General features: G+C 36.8%; 1 protein-coding gene across 9 annotated transcripts in view; it reads right to left on the bottom strand.

The window, feature by feature from the left end:
- Nucleotides 1-22,157, bottom strand: part of EPHA7 (EPH receptor A7) — a 166,963-nt gene that overhangs the window by 8,378 nt on the left and 136,428 nt on the right. For 6 of the 9 annotated variants that reach the window (XM_040057597.1, XM_040057598.1, XM_040057604.1 and 3 more), the window contains 6 exons: nucleotides 17,962-18,147; nucleotides 17,345-17,406; nucleotides 16,075-16,284; nucleotides 14,871-15,020; nucleotides 10,188-10,381; nucleotides 8,927-9,082 (listed from right to left, as the gene is read on the bottom strand). In XM_040057597.1, coding sequence (XP_039913531.1) covers nucleotides 8,927-9,082; nucleotides 10,188-10,381; nucleotides 14,871-15,020; nucleotides 16,075-16,284; nucleotides 17,345-17,406; nucleotides 17,962-18,147 — 958 coding nt within the window. Of the gene's footprint in view, nucleotides 1-5,633; nucleotides 7,754-8,926; nucleotides 9,083-10,187; nucleotides 10,382-14,870; nucleotides 15,021-16,074; nucleotides 16,285-17,344; nucleotides 17,407-17,961; nucleotides 18,148-22,157 lie in introns of those variants that run through there. The other 3 variants (XM_040057599.1, XM_040057600.1, XM_040057601.1) reach the window with 2 other exon arrangements.

Below are 22,157 nucleotides of genomic sequence, written 5' to 3'. Positions count from 1 at the left end.
TCCCTGTCCCCATTCCTGCTATTGGCAGTGGATGAACTGAAGTGTAGGGAAGCTATGTAGTAAAGAGCAGCCTTTCCCTCCACAACAGCAATGAATCATTTCTCCACAGCACTAAGTAGTTAAAGCCCACTAATATTAAAGGAAAATCCTCATTAGGAATACCTCTCAGTGCCTTGCTGGCCCAATTTCTTCAGGTAGGCATATTGGCCTGGATTTGATTCTGTCTTTTTCTCTAGCACTGCTATTTTGTATAGATTAATAAAAGGGATGACTTACTGGCTATTTCAGTAAACAAACCAGGAGAGAGACCTGGAATGAAATGGCCTGAGGGCAAGAGCTCTGCAACTCTTTCACTTCCTGAAAAAAATCCTAATCAGCCAATCACTTAAAAAATGCCATTTCTGAGTGGCCTTAAGAAGGTATCTGGGTGATTTTACTAAGTTTCTTCCAGGCAAATCAGATTTCTCATGCAATGTACTATGTGAAACATCAGGGGAACAGCACATTTAATTTATGACTATGACTGAAAAGAACATGCTGGAGAGAACAAATCTGAGATTCCTGCACCTTCTTGCTGTTAATCTACACATGTATTCTTGGCATAGGCTGTTTGTCCCTGAGAAAAAGAAATTAAAATGTTTTACAGCAGACATGTTAAAAATGGACATGCAGCCCTTCAGGAAGCCAGTGGAAGTTAGCATAGTAACATAGGTTGAACAACAATCAAGAAATTGCCTGAGTAATGTTTCTACAGACACGAAATGAGAGGAATCAATGTGGATACAGTCTATCTCTTTATCTATCTATCTATCTATCTATCTATCTATCTATCTATCTATCTATCTATCTTTCAGTCTAGTTTCTTGCAAGCCAGGTTTTGAATGGTTGAGTAAAAAAATGGATGATTTTTCTTCTCAAAGAGACTGTATCTTTGGATCAGGAAATTTGTTCCTCAACATAACTTCATGGTTTCCTTTATAATTTTAATGACAGAATCACAGAGTGGGTCAGGTTGGAAGGGACCCCACTGGGTCATCTAGTCCAACTTCACTGCTCAAGCAGGGTCATCCTAGAGCACATGGAACAGGATTGTGTTCAGATGGTTCTTGAATATCTCCAGTTAGGGAGACTCTACATTTCTGGGCAATATAATCACAAGATAATTTCTATTCCACTTGATTGATCCTACAGACTCTCATCATTCTTTTTGTTTCATTTTGGCACAAAAAAGGAAGGCTTTAATTATGGACTTGGGACTATAATGTCTCCAGTTTATAAATGACTTGATGTAGAGTCATGGAACTCTAATACCAGTAGCATACCTAAGTTTTTGGGCATAGCTATGGTTCAAACCCCTGTGTGAGTTCCTCAGTGTTAGCCATGTTAATATTCATCAGATGGCTTCTAAGTTGTAGTTTTTAATTATTAATTATTATTAGCAACACAGTTCTACAATTGATTATTTGGTTCAATTAAATGCAGAAGCCTTGGTCCATGGATGAATAGATTTTCTATTCCTGATTTAGCTCTTCTGGCACCAGGTATTATGTCTTGTTTTGTCCAAGATTCATTTGGCTGGCTACACAAGTTTTGCCTGGCTGTATCACATCTTTTTTCTTAAGTCTATCAAGTCACCAGTTATTTTTTAACTTGTGGTTCTTTTTTGGTCTCTCTGATTAGACATTAATTTCACCCAATTTGTATGGTGTAAATGCCCAAATCTGCTATCATTATACAAGACATAAAGAGAACTACTCTAAAATCATCTGGGAGTAAATATCATCATAGTTCATGTCTTATTTTCAGGCTTTTATTGTAAAATTCTCCTTTCATGTCTCAATTTCAAGTCTGCTTGAATGAGTTGTGTATTACCAGTTGCTTTCCCATCTGTCTCAATTTAGTCTCTTTGGCAAATTCCAATCTGGCCTGAGGAAAATTCAGAGTACTGAAACCACTCCACATTACATTATTAGGTATATTATATTAACAGAGTTTCTTTACTTAAAAAATCTTCACAGTCCTTAACTCCCCTGCCACCAATGTCTTGCGGAGCCCTTCAACTTAGACACCATGAATGACTTCATGGCTCTCTTTTCACTCCCTCCCATCTTTTGACTTCTCACCACGTACCAAAGCAAGGGTTTCCATCCATAATTTCTAAACTTTCATAACCTTGTTGAATGTAACCTACAGGGTGTGTACATCACTCCTTTTACTTTCAAACTGCCTAACCCTTACCTACCCTGAAAGTGCTCTGAGAATTTCATGGATATTATAGACATGCTAATTTTATCCCTTAGCCCATCCCAACAGATTTGGCTCTACATGCATGTGTCAATTATTGTAACTTAAAAGTCTCAAAAAATCAAATCCAGACGAAAAACTCTCACAAAAGTAGCTTGCATTCTGCCACTACACTTTCATCAGGATATTGCAGATTTATGCCTATGGTTTAATCCTTTAAATTTTTCAAATCCCTATACGGAATGTCTTACAAAAATGGGGAGCCCTGTTACACTTTGGGTTTCACAAGCCATTTATTGGATGAAGTGGTTTGTTTTGTTTTGCTTTGTTTGTTTGTTTGTTTGTTTCCCCCTAAACTGTTACATTCCCTGCCCAATCCATTTTTGCAGGAACTTTAATTGCAGAACTGCCAATTTCCAAGTAAATAGAGGGCTGCACTATGCAAACAATAAATATCTCTGTTTAAAAGTAATTCTTGGCTACATTTGAAACCCTTAAGGGAATATGAGAAAAAATATAGGCTGCAGCCCAGGATTTGTTTTAATGGAAATTTATTTTAGACTAAGACTTTGGAGTAGTCCCACAAATCTCAAATCTACCATATGCAGGTGCATTACAATTTAATGGGGATAAAAATTCACCTGTTTGCATTTATCAGTTAATTGATCAGAAGTATAATCCAAACAGGTCCTGAAGATGTAGAAAACCTGTTGTAATAGTTGCTCAGCAAATCATAGCACCAACTCTCTGAATGACTCTGCAGCAGCTGCTGCCAGAATGGCTCTGGAGCTAGAATTTGTATTGTACTTTTCTAAAACTGCACTTGTCATTCTGTATGGGATCTGTTCTTTTCCATGAGAACCTCAAATGTCACTTGTTTAAAATAAAACTAATAAGAGAAACAGCCCAACCAACAAATAAAACCCACTAAAGACCAAATGCATATCATGAACACATAAGTTTTAAACGACGTGCAGGGAGGCGATGAATTAAGGATGTTTCAGCTCTAACATGTCACAGACATACTTTTAAAAGGTGAGATGACCATTTTTTGGCTGAGTTGCCCTTCACTCCTTTCACATAGCCAGTGGACTGCTTCATGCCATTACTGGGCAACAGAATGTTGGCTGAACCCTGCCCTTGTGGCAGGGTGTCTCTGTATTGCCTGGCACTATGGCTGTAGTGACATGATCACCCTCTCAGCAGTAACCCCAAAGTCACAGAATTTAAATAATTCTCAAAATTTTTATATATGAATTACTTAGAAGGTTAAGGACAAATTATTATTATTATTATTATTTTTTATTTCAACTACTAACCAATAAATGTAAAAAAATACCAACAACAAAACAAAAATAACCCTTCATCCCCCACATTAAAGCAACAGTTTTTGTAACATTCAAAACAGTGGAAACTATTCATCGTATATTACTATTAGTGGAGAAAAGCAAATTTAATTTAAAATCATTTTTTCAAACTCCCTCAGTGGATGCCAGATAGTTCAAGCTTAAACAAATATAAAAACCTCATTTTAAATTGAAAATAATACAGACAGAGCTCAATTATTGAGATATTAAGGGCAACATTCAATTTGAGATACATTTAAGCATCTTTGCCTCCTGGAGATTTTACATGACAAGGCTTTAGATAAACATGGTTTTGCAAACAGTGGCTATCATACCTGATCACAATCTCTGGACTAAAGCAGTTTGTCAGCAAATATTTCTGATTATTTAAAGTATTAAATAACTGTAATTTACTAGTCAGGTCTTCCTCAGAACAATCACAAAATTTTCAGTAATTGATATCCACATACAAAAAGCATTTAGATGGCCTATTACAAGTTTCTGAGTAATAATAATAAAAAAATCACATCTCTCTGTGATAAAGCCCAGTTTAAATACATTCTAGGATATACCAGTGGTGGAGGAACTGCCTTTCTATTACACTCGGCTTACAAGGAAAACTGTAGCAGCCAATGACAGGGTAGGAATCACTTTACCTAACTTTAGCTAAACAGATATTAGATGACTAATTTAAGCTAATCATCTGGCTTCCCTCTACGTCTAATGGAGATAAGCATTCCCAGAGGGAGATTAATCCTGCTTCTTTTTAGGCATCTCTCTTCTAGATGCTTGCAGATGGATAAAGTCAAGAAAGATCAGTCTCACTGACAGCCTGGTAATCTGTCATTAGCAATGCACAATTTCCAAATTATTTTAAATTGATTTTTTTTTCTTTTTTTTTTTTTTTTTCTTTTTTTTTCTTTTTTTTTTTTTTCATCATTTAGCCTTTCATTCTCCCTGTGACCCAACTTTTTCTTCAGTTCCTCCCATGAACATCAACTTTCTCTGGCACTTTGTTTTTCTTGCCCTGGACCATGCTTTCTGAAACCTGGGGAATTGCAATCAATGTCAATATTTTGCTGCTCTACCAGTTACAAATCCATTTACATGCATGTGCTCTAAACCGCAGTAATGATCTGAACATGTAGATTAAGTTATCTGATTGATTGCAGTTGATCGCGATTGTGCTTTCTGGGTCTACTCTACCACTTTCAAATGTGTAAAAATCTGTGGCAACATTAAGGCAGTCAAGGTATATAGATGAATGCTAAAATATATCTACTATTCAAAGAAGATGGCTTAAACAAACCCAGGAAAATTAAGGAAGAAATACCATTAGGGCCCTCACTTGTACATGCGTGAGCCCAAGTCACCACACATGCTTAGAGGCTTCTGTGCTTCAGAATATTGAACAAGTCCTAAAGATGAAGCCTGGCCTCAGTTCCTTTGCATTTAGGGTTTGTAGGTTCTCAGCAACACCAGCATTGCTGCAATGCACCTTTGATGACCAAGCCCTTAGAAACAGTAGCCGAGATTTATAAGGAAGCAGGTATCTGAACTTAAAGACTCCTAAATTCTTAGCTGGGTGCCTATAGCAGCAACAAGACTGGCAAGCACCCTGCCCAGCTACCCACAGATGCTCACCCCACTGGTGAGGCACCTACCATTTGCTGTAACACAAAATGGATGTTTATTAACTGTGTATTTATTAATTGTGTTCCAATGGCTACTTGAAGTGCCTTGGCCAAGTGCTTGCATGCACTAATTCCAATATTGGGCATGCAGTCTACTCTGCATCGTACTCCTACAGATTATTTTAGAAAATTAATTTTAATATTAAAAAAACATCTTGAGCTGCATACGTGAAAATAACTCTGTTACTACTGAATGACAATCTAATACGAAATAAGAAATAGTCACCCTTTTTCTTACTCTGCCCAAATCCAGGCAATAAATTAGGCTTCTCAGCATGACTGTAAAGTGCTGTGAATTGTATAAACAATCATATATGGACACTGAAAAATAACCCTTATGCACATTGCATTATAGTTCCAAAAATATATTTACAGTCTATTACAAAGATTACAAATGGAAGTGTCTATGTATCGGGATTATGCTAGTTAAAAGCTTTTTACAGATTTTCTTCAACAAAGGTGGGTGGGGACAAAAAATTAGTATAACCAGACTGATTTTTCTAGTGAAACAAATAAATAAAATGACAAATATAACACTGTACAGTGATCTAAAAAGGGGGAGAAAAAAGGAGGGGGGAAAATGAAGCATTTAAGTTTTTGATAACTATCTTTGGTCCTAAATGTGGGAAAACACATTATGTAGCACTGAATATACATGTTTGTTTGTGATGCTCTGCAAGTAAAATAGAAAAATATAGTGCATTTTCAATGTATTCAGAGCTCACTACACATAAATGTGTGTACAAAACAAGACAGTATAAATAAAATTTACAAGTTTTACAAAGGAACATTTACAAGGTTTTTCTTTTGTTTTTTATTTTTTTTGTGTGGATGCCCACATTATCAAACCAGACCAATTTATGACTGATCCCTGGGATCTTTCTCTATCAAAATCAATAGAAGCAGCCCAATTCTCTTTGGAAGTACAGCATTGCTGGGGTAGTTCAAAATTTTCAGATTTTTTTTTTTTTTAAAGCATTTCTCTCTGATTCATGTACATTCTTGCAGTATCTGTAAAGACTCTGTTCATTATTGCTTACGGTAATTAAATATTTTAACCACAGAAAATTTACATAAAAGTAAGTGGTGTAAAAAGATCCATTGAGCAACTACCTTTGCATCTCTGTTCCTGAAAAAAGAAGGTTACATCTGTGTGACCACACACACGCATGTACATTCAGAGCAGCAAAAGCTTGTAAAAAAATTGAAAAATCTGAACTGCCCCTTGTCTCATGCTCTACAGTTCTCATATAAAAGCTATGCCGGTATTCTGACAGCTGGACTGCATACGGCTTAAACTCATAGAAAATATACACCAGCTATTTATCTTAGATTTGCTAATGCAGAGTACTGAAAAAAAAAAAAGTGATGTGCTCAGATTAAATGGTTTAGGTAACACTGGAGAACTATAACCGTACTCTGAGACACTCCTACAATCGCTTGTCCATTCAATGCTGTGTCTCAGCAGGTTTACAGTTGTAGATCTACATCTTAGAATATATCTCAGTTTAACTCTAGTCCATTAAAATCATCTTGCAAACAATTTGCTAAAAGTGCCTAGAACTACTTAGGGGTCATTATTGCTTTTCTTTTTCTTTACATTTTTTTTCTCTTTTATTTTCTTTTAAAAGATAGCATATGTAAACCTTAAAAAATTCTTTAAAAAATATCAGAGCTCTTGGCAACTTGCATTTTCCTGACTCCCTGCCAATTAGCTAGCCATGTCAATACGGTGTTGATTTAACAAAAGGTAATGGCACAAAGGGATACCAAAGTTTGAATAGATATACATTGCTTGGTCATGCTTCTTAAATCTCTAGGAAGTCAAATAATCCTTCAGAGGTACCCAGTGTAGTAATGTGTCATTGAATTAGCACTAAAAAGGTCCAAAGATATAAACATCATACTAAAAGTAAGTCTTTATGAAGAATAAACACAAATGATTCAAAAAAGATTCAGAAATCACAGATTTAAGGAAAATATTTTGTTGAATTCAACAATAATATCATGATTTTATCTGACAAATATATTCTTTTTTAAATTTTTATGTACATTTAAAAAGTCTATTAGATAAAAAGGAGGTTAGAGAGCTCAAGGTGTTTGTATGTTTATTCAGGTAGTACTTTGTTTATTGTCACTGCTGTTTTCCTTGCCACCACTGGTGGATCCTAATTCCCTTTTCATAAATTCTGGTGGCACTTAGGAGTTCAAGTCTGTAGGTGCTTCTTGTAGCTCTTCTATTCACTGCAGGAAGGACCCAGGAAATCAAGTGTCTTCTAGCAGCACTTCATATATACTGAAGGCCAGTGCTGTTCTCTCAGTCTGTCACCTCCCTCATAAGGGAGAAATGTCTATCACACTTGGATGCCAGTGCCGTGTAAATGTAGCATTTGTGCTCTCATAGTCTGAATGCTGCTCATGATTTTCTTTTGATGACCAACCAACGTGATCCCTAAACTCATCACATCCCTGGGGAAGATAAATGCGTACATTGTTAATTTTTCAACTTAGACTGCTATTGTATGGTATTCAACTGTGAGTCAAAGCTATGCAGTGGTTTGGACCACAGGGTTCTGACACTGAAGCTACGCCGTAACCTCGTAACCTCAGCTCAGTACTGGGAAGTTCATACAGGCACTGTTCAGCCTCTCAGAGACAAGTGCAATGACATGACAAGTGTCATGTAATTACACTGTGTGGGTCTCCACATCTGAGAAGGAGGTCAGTATGTTTCATGCTAAGATAACCTTTTAATGTAGCTTTTAAGGACACCCAAAGACAAAGACACTTCTCTTGTAAAATACTTTGGGTGGTTTTCAGCACGAAATTATATATAAATACAAGATTTTGGGGATCAGTCTGTTTCCTAAAGAGATGCCTAGATGCCTTTGCATATTGACATGTACCCATCATGCAAACGAATGAGGAGAAGCAGTTTCGACTCCGCCCCTACTAATGCTAAAAGCTTGTGGACTCTGAAGACAGTTCCCAAGCTATAGGCTGAGACCCCTAGTGACACCAGGCAGATAAGAATAGGGTTGAAATCTTGAGAATCTTGGGTTAGAAACTTGTTTAGAAACCCATCGCTCTCTAAGAGGAATTACATGTGTAATGGCAACCACCAGGACAAGAAAGTTGTTTGCAGGGTGCCAAGAAGATCTGTTTTAAGATGACAATACTGATACAGGCCACGTTTGCCTTCAGAAAATGTTTTGCTTCTACAGACTTATCCTGATGCCAAGTCCTGTTTTGCAGGACACAGACCTCCCCCAGCCAATTAGAAGAAATTTCCACATCTTCCCAGAACACACTGGGGAAAAGGTACCAATTAGGTGGTGGAGGAAAAGTGGTTATTTTCCTATACATACATACTTTGGAAGGGGCCACATTCTCCCTCAAATTCTAGTCCCTTGATGTTATTTCAATTGGTCTGAAAAGCAGGGGAAGAGTGATGCCACACAGAGATAGCAGGGTATTTTCCCTTTCATGAGATGCTGTAATACAACATCCACAGCTAAAATGGCTGTTTTGACCCCAAGTACCATGTTTGTACTCAGGGTAAAGTTTTGGAGTTGGACACTGTGTATTATTGTATCTAGAAATTCCCTAAATGCAAGTTAAACATGCCCAGTACTAACTTACTCAATAGTCATCCTGGCAACTGATTCAAGAGAGTTGTAGCCTGCTGCTGTGAAATTATCCTTATATCTTTCCATCTTAATAGCTTGTAACCATTCGCCTACGGAGCAGAAAGTGGTAAAATCGGGAGTGTTCTGGTCCAGAAGAGGGCTAATTGGTCTATGGAGAAGGAAAAAGGAAAGTAAGTTGTTTCCAAAGAGAGTAAAACATCAGGGAATATTTAGCAAGGTGAGAGTCAAATAAGTTTTGGGTATTAAAAATGTTGAGAGTAGAAAGTAATAGGCCTTTATACACAGTTTAGATTATTCTGTGAATAGCTCTTGACTGCTCTGTAGCTCACAATATGTACTTCCTAAGCTTATTGACATAAAAGATGAAAGGTCAGAGTGAGCAAAATCAGCCTAATGGACTACTGTTACCAACAGAAAATCGACCTTATTACCTAGCATGACAGCAGCTGTCTTCTATGTTGCTGAGTAAAATAAAGATACTATTCTTTTATGCATCTTAGAAAATATAGTAGTAGCTATTCCCATTTTTCAATTGGATGGGACAAAACAAAGACAAGGAAAGAGCAGAGACACAAAGTCTTAAGGTCACACAGCAAATCAGCCAGTAGAAGAATCAGGAGTAGAACATAGGCCAGCTGATTCCCTAGTACAGTGGTCTAGCTAGCAGATCAAAAGATTACAATGATTAAATAATTCACCTGAAATGTATGAAGAAGCCATTAAAAACTACATCATGAAATACAATGAGATGCAATCACTGAAAGGAGTTAAAGCCAGAAAATGAAAGATAAAAATCTAGAGTGTAGCATGTCAAGTTACATTGGCCAAGCACGAGTATTGTTAATTACTATTTCTACTGTAGCAGTTTCTAGGGCAAGGGATGCATCATATAAAACTACAATAGAAATGATCCTTGCCCTCCAGACTTTATGATTTTAAGAAACAAGGAAAACATAGACTAGTGGTGAGAGTGCAGAAAGAGTGATGAGTAGGCAGAAGTTTACTGAGAAATGTGTTAGTTCCACAATATTTACTTTATTTTGGTTGTTTTATTTTTCTAAGAAAGTCCTTTTTTTGGCTTTGTTTTGCATGGTGAAAAAGAAAGGCAAATGAAGGAAGAGAACAGGGAACAGAAAGAAGGAGGAACTGAAAGAGAGGCGAAGTAAGTGTGAACTGGAACCAGCCACCAAGCAGAACATCCAGCGCCCAGCCATGTGCACCATCATAAGAACACATACTAAAGCTTTTCTTACCTGCTACAGGTTCCCAGTGGGGTTTTCAAGCTGTTTGGATTTCTAATCATTTTGTCCAGAATGCCAACTATCTGCTCAAACTTTGGCCTTTCACCGCGTTCCTTCTGCCAACAATCCAGCATCAGCTGGTGCAGTCCTGCTGGGCAATCCATGGGTGCTGGCAAACGATAGCCTTCTTCGATTGCTTTTATAACCTAGTAGCCAACATAGTTAATCATTTTTCATCAACAGTAATTTAAAGAATATGTATTGCTACCCAGTCCAAATATCAAAGAAAAAAAAAAAATCAGTAAACTAAAATTTGCCATTGGTGTGGCAAAAAATATGAGTCTGCTGTTTTGACACTAGCCTTCAGGTTTTCAAATAATTTCCCATAATTTCCCCAGCTTTATCTTTGTGCTTATTAAGCATATTGTTCTGTATCTGCAGAACACAGCTGTATTACCTAGACAAGTGAGTAGCAGGAAACAGCAATTAAATTCACCAAGGGAGCAACAGATAGATTGATAGATGGAGTTATTTCAGAAAGCATTATTACTAGCCCCAAGGTTTTTATGAAAAGAGTGTGTGGTAGAAGCAACTGACTTTTAAATGGATGGATATCTGTGCATGTACATACAAAATACAAGAAGCCTGAAGGTATTATAAAAGGATCCAAGAAAAATGTTTAGCAGATAGAAATTGTTAGGGAAAAAAGTTGTATTCTATGTCTAGCCATGTTATATCAATGATAAAGCAGCAGAACTGTGTCATGGGAGAGAGAAAGACCTGGGTAAATGCTATTTTAAAATATCACAGAAAGTTAGATTTAATAAGAGATGCAGCTAGATGATGACATGATCAAAGGACAGCATAAATGTCTGAACCAAGAATTACACCCACCCGTTGACTTCCTTAGCCAAGTCCATTTGGATTTAAGTAAAAAATAAAAATGGATAAAGTAAAATCACAGCAAACTGCTGTAAACCTTGAGGGCAGAATAAAAAAAGCACATCAGGAAGCAAGGCAGATAAGAAAGGCTAGTGAAAAAGGGCTAAAACACTGTTCATGGGGGATTTCAAATATACTGACATTGACTGACACAGCAGCATTAGAATTGCTAAGGAAGGGTGCTTGCTCCTGAAGGGGAATGCATAGGACTGTTCTCTCCCTCATTTTGTATAGAAAGCAAGATCAGAAGCTGTTCTAGATATAATTCTGGGAAGTAGATCTGGTATGATAAACAAAGTTGGTGAATATCCAGAATTTTAGTTAAAATAATAACCTCAGAAAGAAAATATTCTGTAGGTTTTGTGAGAAAACGTAAAAGTAGTGGACTGTAAAGTAGACATAAGTGCAGACAATACAGAACGACCTTCAAAAAGCTGGCTGAAATCCAGCCAGGTTTTGTATCAAAACCTTTTGCATAAAAGAAATTTTGTGAAAAGAGAAGGCATAGCCCAGTGGTAGGGCACTGACTGCCGTTTTGTGTCACAGAATGTCCTTCTGACCTCAGGGAAGTTGCCTCATCTCCCTAGGCCTCAGCTTTCTCTCTGAACATTTAGAATGACAGTACTGTCCTACAGCTCAAAAATGACTGAGAAATATTCAATTCCTGCAGAAACATCCACACCTTGAAGAATGAGTGCAGTGACCTTTCACAAACGTTGAAGTTGTCTGTCAGAGAGGGTGTGGAGAGAGGTTTTCTGCAGAAGAACAGGAAAACTGGAAGAACAGAGGTATATAGTAAAGAAAACATTAGAAGTAAAACATAAGATCCTTTAGAGCTATATTAAGAGGAAAAAGGACAGCTCCTTAAGCGTAGAAGTAATAGTGAAAAGAAAGTGAAAAATAATCTACAGTGTGTATAGGACAACTGCTGTGCTGTGAAAAGTAATGCAGAAATTTCTGACCCTTTAAATGGCAAAAAGTATTAAACACTTTGAGCATGCTACATTATGCTTTACCATAAAAGAAGCAGTTGCTTAAGAGGTCACAAGACAGAGATCACCAGCGAGAAATGAAAAAGTAGGTGCCAGAAACAACAGTGCGAACACCAAAATATCTAATACCCTTAGAACTGGCAAACTATCTACACAAGACTATATCCAAGAATTTAAGGAAGACTGAAAACATGAATTAAGGGATCAGAACAGGAGTTTTCCCCATTCACTACAAACTGCAGAAAAACCTGGAGAGAACGGTTAATCGAGATGATGATATTATTTTTGAAAGACTTTGGTGATACTTCAGAATTAGTTTCTCTGATGTGTATTCTGAGCAAAAAGGGTGAAACTAGGAGATATAAAATACTGAGTCAGCTTAAGATGGATGGAACTGCTGTGAATATCCAAAACATTGAAAAAATATTCTAAAATATTGATAAGTATGACAAGTGTCTACTCTGCGAAGAAAGGAGGAGGTGGGCTTCAAAATGTCAGTACTCAAAGAAAATGAAAGATGCAGGTATTTTCGTGGTTGTGTTTGTTTGTTTGTTTGTTTAAATAAGCAAATTCACAAAGAGAAAACAGCTGGAGTTCTTACTAATAGATTTGATTCATTTCTTACTAATAGATTTGATTCATTTTATCTATACTTCTCACAATTTGTTTTTGAAATTCTGCTTTTGCTGCAAAAAGAGTAAAAGGGAATACTGTTAAGACTATGCTTTTATCATAACCAGGCTATCTGAGGATGTAAAGCAGGATAGAAGAGGACCAGGTCTGTTCATTTTATATACTGGATGCAAACAAGGAAGTATTAAATATGGGTAACTGGGCAATGTAATGTTGGAACTCTGACTATGTTCATATAATAATAATACAAATTAATGATTATAATAATGGTAAGAAATCCAGAAGTATAGCCTTGCCCTTTTCTGAAGAACTAATCTGCACTGGGATCAGAAACAAAATGAGAGCAAGAACATCAGCAGTCTAATAGGGGAATGGGGGTTTGAGAGCTACTGTTATTAGCAAGGATTAAGCAGAGCTAAGCCTACTGCTCAGGGAAGCTGGGACAACTCTGTCTATCATCTGTGCTCAGCCTGCTGTGCCTCTGTAGGGAGTTTGTAGGATGAGTGTCTTTTGGTGCACCCTAGCTCCAGGTCATTGCTAAAAGAAGGGGTTTGCTTGAAAAGCGTTCACAATGCAAATATGTATCCTCCTTCAGTCTAAAGCAATGACTTAAAGGAGGAAGGGTAAATTAAAGAAATGCTATCTAAAGATCCAAAGTTAGGGAAGCCTATTATTTAGGAGATCTGGTCTGCTCTATGACTACACCCACATCCACTTTTAGGCAAAATGATACACTCAAAATACATAAACTGAGTGCAAAATTAGAAGAACACATTTAGAATTTTTCATTACCATTAAATACTCCAACTCATGACTTTGAAGGAGCATAAATGACAGATCATTAAGTGGTTCTAAATTTTTGCAACATAGATTATCTATGGGATTGGTAAAATGTGTATATCATATGGGAGAACACGAAGATCACAACATACAAGAATATTTGGAATTATTTTATCAAACAACTGATGCATCTTTTAACTATGTGCTATTTAAGATTACATGAAAGATGCTAAAAAGGGATAATACTGTAAGAAGAAGCAATTAGCTATTTTTTGAAAGAGGCTCACTCATGTGCTTAACGTGCAGTTTTCAATAGAAGGAATACTTTTAAAAATCTAATAAGAAGCATAAAGGTATCAAAATTCCTCCTCTGTTTTAAAGTTTTTTCTTATTGTTTCCTGAAAGATAGGTAAGGTTTGCCTTTGAGGCATCTTATATTCCTGTCAGACTTCTTTTATGTTTGAATCTAGTACAGAAGGAAGGTGTCAAAAGAAATAAAACTCTACTGGGTGTCTGGGGAATGTAAATATTTCTCTTTCTCTGCCCCAAGGACTTGTTTGCCCATATTTTGACAGTCCATGAAATCTTTGACACTGAGACCTGTCAAATATTAACAACTTTGCACTGTGCCAAACTGACTCATCATCCACACTTTTATCTTTTTTTTCAACTTTGATGTTGATCATTCAATCAAAAGTTAAAATAACAATTAAAAAACCCATTCAAGCCCCCACCTGAAGAACTTTAAATGAGACTCTTTCTGACATCATTCACACCTGTATGGCTTTTTCCTGTGTAATTTCTTTATTAATAGATACTCCTGTCAGAAGTCAAGATTAACACCCATCTGTTCTATTACTGCTGACCTGTTGCTCTGGATCATATTTTATGCAAACAAGGGTACTGTTAAATCAGCATAATTAACTTGAAAAAGCCAAAGTAGGTCATTAACTGCCACTCAGACTTTTAACAACTTTTTTCAAATGATTAATCATTGCTCTAAGGTCAGAAACCTCAGAATTATTTTTTATTGGAAAAAAATTAATTCCTTCCATGCTTAAACATAGTAAAGTAAAGAGCCCATATTACTATTTTTGATGCTCCAGTTTTAATTGAAACTTAGGACAGAAACCTACAACATCCATGTGTCAAAAAAAAGATTTTGATTTCGGTAAAAAGTGAAAGCTCCATAACTTCTTCATCTTGTGACAACCACATAGTACTGTGACAAGTCTTATTTCTAAACCAAGATTTCACGAATTTATAGTGAAATACATATGTATGTGTTTACAATATCTAATTTTTGTTTTACTAGCACACATGCACACTCATGAACAGACAAACCTACATCTTGATTTGACATGTCCCAGTAAGGCCGTTCTCCGTAAGACATTACTTCCCACATAACTATTCCGTAACTCCACACATCACTGGCTGATGTAAATTTGCGGTACTGAATGGCCTCTGGAGCTGTCCATCTCACTGGAATTTTTCCACCCTATGAAAAAAAAAAAAAAGAACAAAAGGAAGAAAGCTCTCTTTTTCACCCACGGAATTTTTATATCATCTTCCATAGAATGCATTTATGATTACTTCTATTAAGAGCAGCACTTACACGACCTGCTATGGTTGACCAATTGCAGAATTTTCAAAGGTGTCTAAGGAAGTTTGGTAACTTAAAACACTTGGAAAATAGATGCAGAGATACCTGTATAAGCTAAGTTGGATGATTTTCTCCAGAAGTGCTTATCCCTACACTGATTTTAAAGGCCTGCTTAGATGTCTGATTTACACTAGCCATTTAACTCCTGGCTGGCTGAAGCTAGGTGAGGGGAATCTCAATCTGTGCATATAAATCCCAATGACATCTCACGTGTCTCCTCTGAAATCTTGGTTGGACATTTTTAAACCAGGATCCCACTTAGAGCCCAATGGCAGGAGTGACAGCCGTGAACACCGGTGTGGTTTTCTCCATCCCAGTGCCTGTCGGAGCAGATTCCAGGGGCCCCTCCTTCCCTCAGCATGGGAAAATAGGTACAGGGAGGCCCCATGGGTGGGAAAGTGGAGCTAGCTCAACAAAAGAATAAAGAGCATACTGTGCCTGATGAATGCATATTTAAGAAAAGCGTCCCACCCAAAAGCAAGTGGAAATATAGGAATGGAGCTTTGTCACAGAATAGCCTCAAGCTAGTCAACCCTTTGTTGAGATAAAAACTAGTAATGGCCTACAAATATTTTAACTGACTCATAGTAAATGAGATGTTGAAAATTTTTGTGGTTAAAGCTTCCTTGTTTGTTCAATCAGAAAATCATGAGGAATGGAAATATGAAGATACCGTACAACATTTTTAGAACTTTGTCAAATAAAAATGTATGTTCTTACAAAAATATTATCTCCTAACTGGAGACAGATTTCTGCAGAGACTCTTCTTTTTGACTGGTTAAAATGCTCCCATCAATTAATGTATTTCTCTTATCTATACTCTCCAGAAGATATACTTCTTCTAAATAACCATATCTCAAAACTACTAAAACCCATTGATTTATCTTACGGTTGTAGTGTAGACAGCCTCTGGATCATCTTCTATAACTCTGGAAAGCCCAAAGTCTGATACTTTACAAACAAGGTTGCTGTTGACAAGAATATTGCGTGCTGCAAGATCCCTGTGTACATATCCCATGTCGGCCAAATATCTCATTCCAGCAGCAATTCCTCTCAACATTCCCACTAGCTGAATGACAGTAAATTGCCCATCATGTTTCTGGAGGGAAGAAAGGAGCAGCAATTCTTGTTAGAATAGCTGAGAGGAGAAATAAGAATTAGCGTTAAGACTTCAGCTTTCCACTTATTTACTCCTTCTGTGGCAAAGAAACTCACTTCACACACACTTTCTTCAGAGATAAAGGATCCAGTTAAGAAATGTGTGAGTAATAAAGTACTGATAGTAACAAAAACTTGCTAACCACTGTATATTTCTCGCTAACTCATGGCAAGTCACTCCTAAGAGAGAATATCTACTGAAGATTTCCTAACATTCCTAGAGCTTACTTCTACGCTCTTCATCTCTCAGAATAATTATTTTTATCAAGAAAATAAGAACCATCACCTTTTTGTAACCCTAGCTACTGACAATTTTCATTCACAGTTTGGAATTTATTAAAAAAAAGAAATCTGTTCTCTATAGAGTGTTTACTTATCACCTCACACTGACATGCATACCTGTCAGTCAGAGCTGGAAGGAGTAAGGAGTACTCCTTACTCCTTCTGTCTGGTTAGCTCAGAACACACTTAAAAAACACTACATTGTTCTAAATTTGCTTTTTTTTTTTTTTTTTTTTTACTTTGTTCATCTCTTAAACAGAATCATAATTCATTTAGGGATTTTTTTATACTGATTTCCACCATGCTGACATGGTAAAATTCTGCTCCCAAAAGGCAGAAGATTTGGCTTCAGGTATCAGTGGTTTTAATTTCAACTAGCGGCTATAATAAAGTCCACCATGTCTATGCCACACTGAATCACATAAATTACTACTATGTCCCCACATGATCCTGTCTGATCCTCTCATTTCCAATCTGGTTTTGCTGAAATAACATAGAGAACCTGCTAATATTTGTCAAAACTTCATTTCAACCAGAAAACCATTTTAATTATATTTAATTAAATATAACAAATATAATTAATATTTTGATTATATTTTATTATATATGCATGTATACATATATATGCCCACAGGTATAAGACATTATTTTTTAAAGTGTCAATATATAATATATGTCACTTTAAATATGTTAATATATGTTTTCATTTTGGTACTCACCCTAAGAAATGCATCTAAGGCCCCATTCTCCATGTATTCTATTACAATCATGACTGGTTTCCCTGAAAGAAAAGAAGACAGATATTTGAGAACTGTAAAACAAATGGAGTGCCTTTTTTTTGATAAAAAATTTTCCTTTGAAGGACTGAATCATTCAGACATTGAACATTTCTGAGCCCTCCAGCACTGTTATAGAGCTCTAATTTCTTAAATATCTGCATGGAAAGTGGTCATGATTCATAAAATCGAACCATACAAATCAAAAAGTCAGTGTGTTCTCCAAACTCCTGCTGTGTGAACAGGACTCTGGAATAATGACACTTCAGATAATATGAAAGGACATGAGAAACCTTATCTCTCTGCATGGTCTTTGAGGCTAAATGAAACTAGAAAAATAATACGTTTCAAAGTACTTCATCTTTTAACCATGCGTTCATCAAAATTTTTTTCCTCAGGTTGTAGCATAAAGTAAGTATTGTTTTAGTTAGTTACGCATCAGGAGAAAATCCATTAGGAGTGTGCAGTCTGTTTATAATTTGAATCTTTGACCATGAATAAGGCAGAGTAACTTCTGCCGTCGTGCTGTTACTTGACTGACAGACTGAGCTGCCGCTTACCTCTGGTAACGACTCCTTCTAGGTGAACCACGTTGGGATGGTCAAACTGTCCCATGATGCTTGCTTCACACAGGAAATCTCTCCTCTGCTTTTCAGTGTAGCCAACTTTCAGGGTTTTTATGGCTACTGCAACATCCCTCTTGCCAGGAAGCTTTAGACGCCCACTGCACACTTCACCAAACTCTCCTAAAATGGAGTAGATCAATGCTGAATTACTCTGAATCCCAGTGGATTTTTTTAGTCCTTGATTCAAATAGCCACCTAAGTGTGTGTTTAAATTTAATGTGTTCATATTTCAAATGGATTACTTTGGCATGCGCTTTAAATGAATTGCTGACCCTTATGGAATAAACACTTTAGTTAAGCAAACTGACAGGACTGTTATTTGAATATTTTAAAACACTTGTTAGTAATTTCTTGCATTTTTTTCAAAAACAGAAAATAAAAAATGAAGTGGCTTTCATAAGAAAACACTATTATTGAAATAGTAATACCATTCCTAAGTAAAAATGTCATTCTGCTCTACATGGTTTCCTTGCTATCTTTAGTTGCAATGGGCTTTTTTCCTTCAAAAGCGAGCTCTTGCAGAGCTGCTTTTAATTTAGCATCCTTATGGTGTTAAATGAAGCACTACATTATTACCTTGAAGCAGGATAATTTACTTTACAGATTATGAAATTAAAGGTGTGACTTATAACAATTTTGTTACATTAAACAAACACAAGCAAATGCTGCAAGTTTGTAAAAGGTTCTAAACTAATAGACAATTGGAACTTGAAGAAGCCTGGGATTAAAAAAAAAAAAAAAAAAAAAAAAAAAAAGACCAAACAGCCAGCAAGAATATAAAAAAAAGCCCCAACAACCAAATCTAAAAGAGAAGTAATTGGATTCCATCAGACAGGAAAGAGGATGGAAGGATGTGAGATGTGGAGCTGAATGGCAATATATCTACCTCACTATTAATGAGATTGTGAAAGATTTAAGTATTGTCCCTTGCCTCACAGCTGTGTCAGAAGAGAGCAAAAGTGAGATCTCCAATTCTGCAGACAGGAAGAAAAATCTCCTAGTATACATAGAAGAAGAGGGTAGTAAGGTATGTTACTGAATAAAAGGCAAAATCTCTTTAAAAAGAAAGATTAACCACAAAACTGTTTAGTAATCTGATACTTCACAAATTCATTTGGAGTTTGAAAGATATGGTTCCAAGTCCCTCCTCCAAATAAAATTAAGTCCGAAATTTATCTTCTGCTTACCTGTGGAGTGTCTAAACATTTAAGCCGTTAAGTATACACAAGTATGCTAACACGTCTACATCTAACAGGTTTTAGGATGGGTGCTGGAAAAAAGTGGCTGAACTAGACAAGACCTATACAGAGAGTTTGATTTGAGAATCCTTTTGGGAGAAACCTTGCGGCATCAGGATTTAAGTGGACATGCACACTGGCAAGGCGTCTGGCTGTCAGCGGAGAGAAGTATGCTTGGAAGTTGGGCTGAATGCCTGAAGGGACACTTTAATGGATGGGCTGCAAAGTCTTGTTTATGACACCGTCAGTATTTGAACACTACTGTTCTCCTGTCAGCCCCAAACTGAGCTTTGGGAAAGAAAAAAGGAGTACCTGGATCTTGGCTTCACAGTTCATCCAGAAGGACAGAACTTTGAGCATGCCTTTGACCATTTTTAACTGACTTGTCTGAGCAAAACTCCACTCAGTATGGCTCTTTTCACGAACCTTATAGGAGATGACTGCATACAGAACTAAATTCCTGTCCCTCACACTCTATGCTGCTGAACCAAGGCTAGCTCAAATCAACTCCATATACCTCTGTTAATACCTTGATGTACCTAGGCTAATGAGCACACAAGTATTCCTGCCTGCGTATTATCCTCAACCATCCTTGGGCACTGAGCTAAGAATGCCACAAGGTATAGCTGTTACATACACAACAACTAGCTGCTCATGCCCCTAACTTGGCACCTTAATCTCCCTCCTGCACTTCATTAGCAACACAGATGACTATTAATGAATTCACAACTTACATCACTCACAGCTCCTAGCTGCAAGAACTTCCTAAAGGATAACAATATTCTCTAGCAGTACTTTCCAAAATTGTTTCATTCCATGCCGAAAACAAGACTTGAGTATAGGAGTGTGTCTGTGATATTTCAGAGCCAGGTAATTAGGACACTTGGCACAGGAGACACTTAGGCTTAACTCCTTTCCAGCTCTCTGTGATCTGATTTTGATTGATTTCCAAAGGCAGATCACACACACTTGGGCAAACCAGAAACTTCAACTTGTATGTTATGCATTTCAGGCCAGGATGCTAGCCAATGAACTACTTTCATTCCCAAGAAAATGGTCTATTCAGCTGAAATGATTCCCAAAAATAAACCGGAAAAGATGACAACAAGAGAGGGAATACTGCACAGCCGCACAGCCACTAGCTCAGCATGTCGACAAAGCAGAGGCTAAAACAAAGGATGTGTGGTATGAACAACTTAACATAGTGGACACCATATTCTCTATCTGACAGGTGGCCACAGCAAGACGGTAATGAAAATGTTGGCAAGGAAAGCACATACCCCTCATGCAAATTGAGCACAAGCATACTTGCACCCTGTTTGTGTCTGAGAGTCGTGGCACTACTCAATAGTTGACGTGGCCAGCACTGGTGATGCACATTGAGATTGCTAAGTGGCTTTTCTGGTGCTGTCACTAGGAGAAATTCCATATTCTTCTTTGATATATGAGTTTCAGCTGCTGCTTTGGGTCTGTTTGCTTCTGTTGTTCCTGGACTGCATTTCATTTCACTCCTATTTGTTATTTATATCAGCAGGTTAAAGCCATAGCTAAACACGATACACAGTATGCTTTCACCACTGCACTCCTAATTAACTTTCCTCAGATTGACTACTGACACACTTTAGTTGTTTTTGCTATCAATTATACTCATTAAAATAAAGAATAAATTCATCTGCAGTCAAGAAAATTAACATTCTGGTATTTGTCATAACAGTGAAAATGCATTTTAAACTGTATACTCAGCAGCTCAAGTGTTTTCAGCATTTTTCTCAGAAGGCATTAGCAAAGTCCAACTGAATGTATCTTTGTGATCTGAACTGTTGCTATGCTGGTAGCTTTTTAACTCAAAGCAAAAGATAAAGCTCAGCAATTTTTCTATGCTAATCTTGCACATTGCGTATTTATTAGAAGAGATGCTGCCATTCTGGCATCGCAAAAATTACTAGTTAGCAAGGGCTGGATTCTTATGGTCTTATTCATCGAAGGATTAATTTGCTCAGCAGTGTGGTTAATTTCAATGGCACTACTCCTTGATTAAGACATGATTCAACACGACTGAGGTTACTTTAAAAAGGCGTTGTGAATTCTAAGTGTAAAGATTTTTTTTACAGGTAAAACAACTTATTCTAGAGATATTTCTTTTTCTGTTTTTAAATAATACTGCAACATGTAATTTACAGTACCAAACTACAGGGTGATTTGAAAAGTATTCTACTAATACTTACATAAAACAACAGGAAAGCAAAAGAACATTTCCTCCAGGAATCTGAAGTATTTGATATTTTTCTTACTCATGGAAACTTAATTTCACTACATGGAGTAGTGCAATAAAAATGTCACGTATCTTATTAATGCAAACAAATGAAACTGCCTTTTTAGAGCATGAACACCACGGCTTAAGTAGGTGGTAGACAGTTCAAGAGAAAAAAAAGCAATCTAGTGCTGGTGCAATTACAATCAGTCATAGGAAGTTAAACAGTAACTTTTTGTATTCATAAAATATCAAAAAGAAAAATGGAAGAAGAAAAAACAGCCTCAGGGAAGTTTTTGTTATACAGAAATAAGGCCTTCCTACTCTCTACTTAAGATTTTGTGCCGCAGCCAGTTTCCCTTACTCACATGAGCAAAGATGCAGAGGTCAAAAAGCCCCCTTGCAAAAAGGCAAGTGAACACAACTCACAAAAATGCCTAATGCTTTTACTGTGACAGTAAATAATAGGCAGCACAACTGGCCCACTCCCCCCAGTTCCAGTTTTAACAGAAGATACTTAATTAAAAACACATAAGCTTTCAATGTCAAGCAAGATTTTAAATTTACTCATTTATTTGGGTTTTTTTAGTTGTTGGGCTTTTCCCCCTGTTTGTTTTTACATTTTGGAAGCAAGTGCAGCT

This window comes from Hirundo rustica, chromosome 3 (assembly GCF_015227805.2).
Source record: "Hirundo rustica isolate bHirRus1 chromosome 3, bHirRus1.pri.v3, whole genome shotgun sequence".
NCBI classification, from domain to species: Eukaryota; Metazoa; Chordata; class Aves; order Passeriformes; family Hirundinidae; genus Hirundo; species Hirundo rustica.
This window is presented reverse-complemented; position numbering and strand designations above follow the sequence as displayed.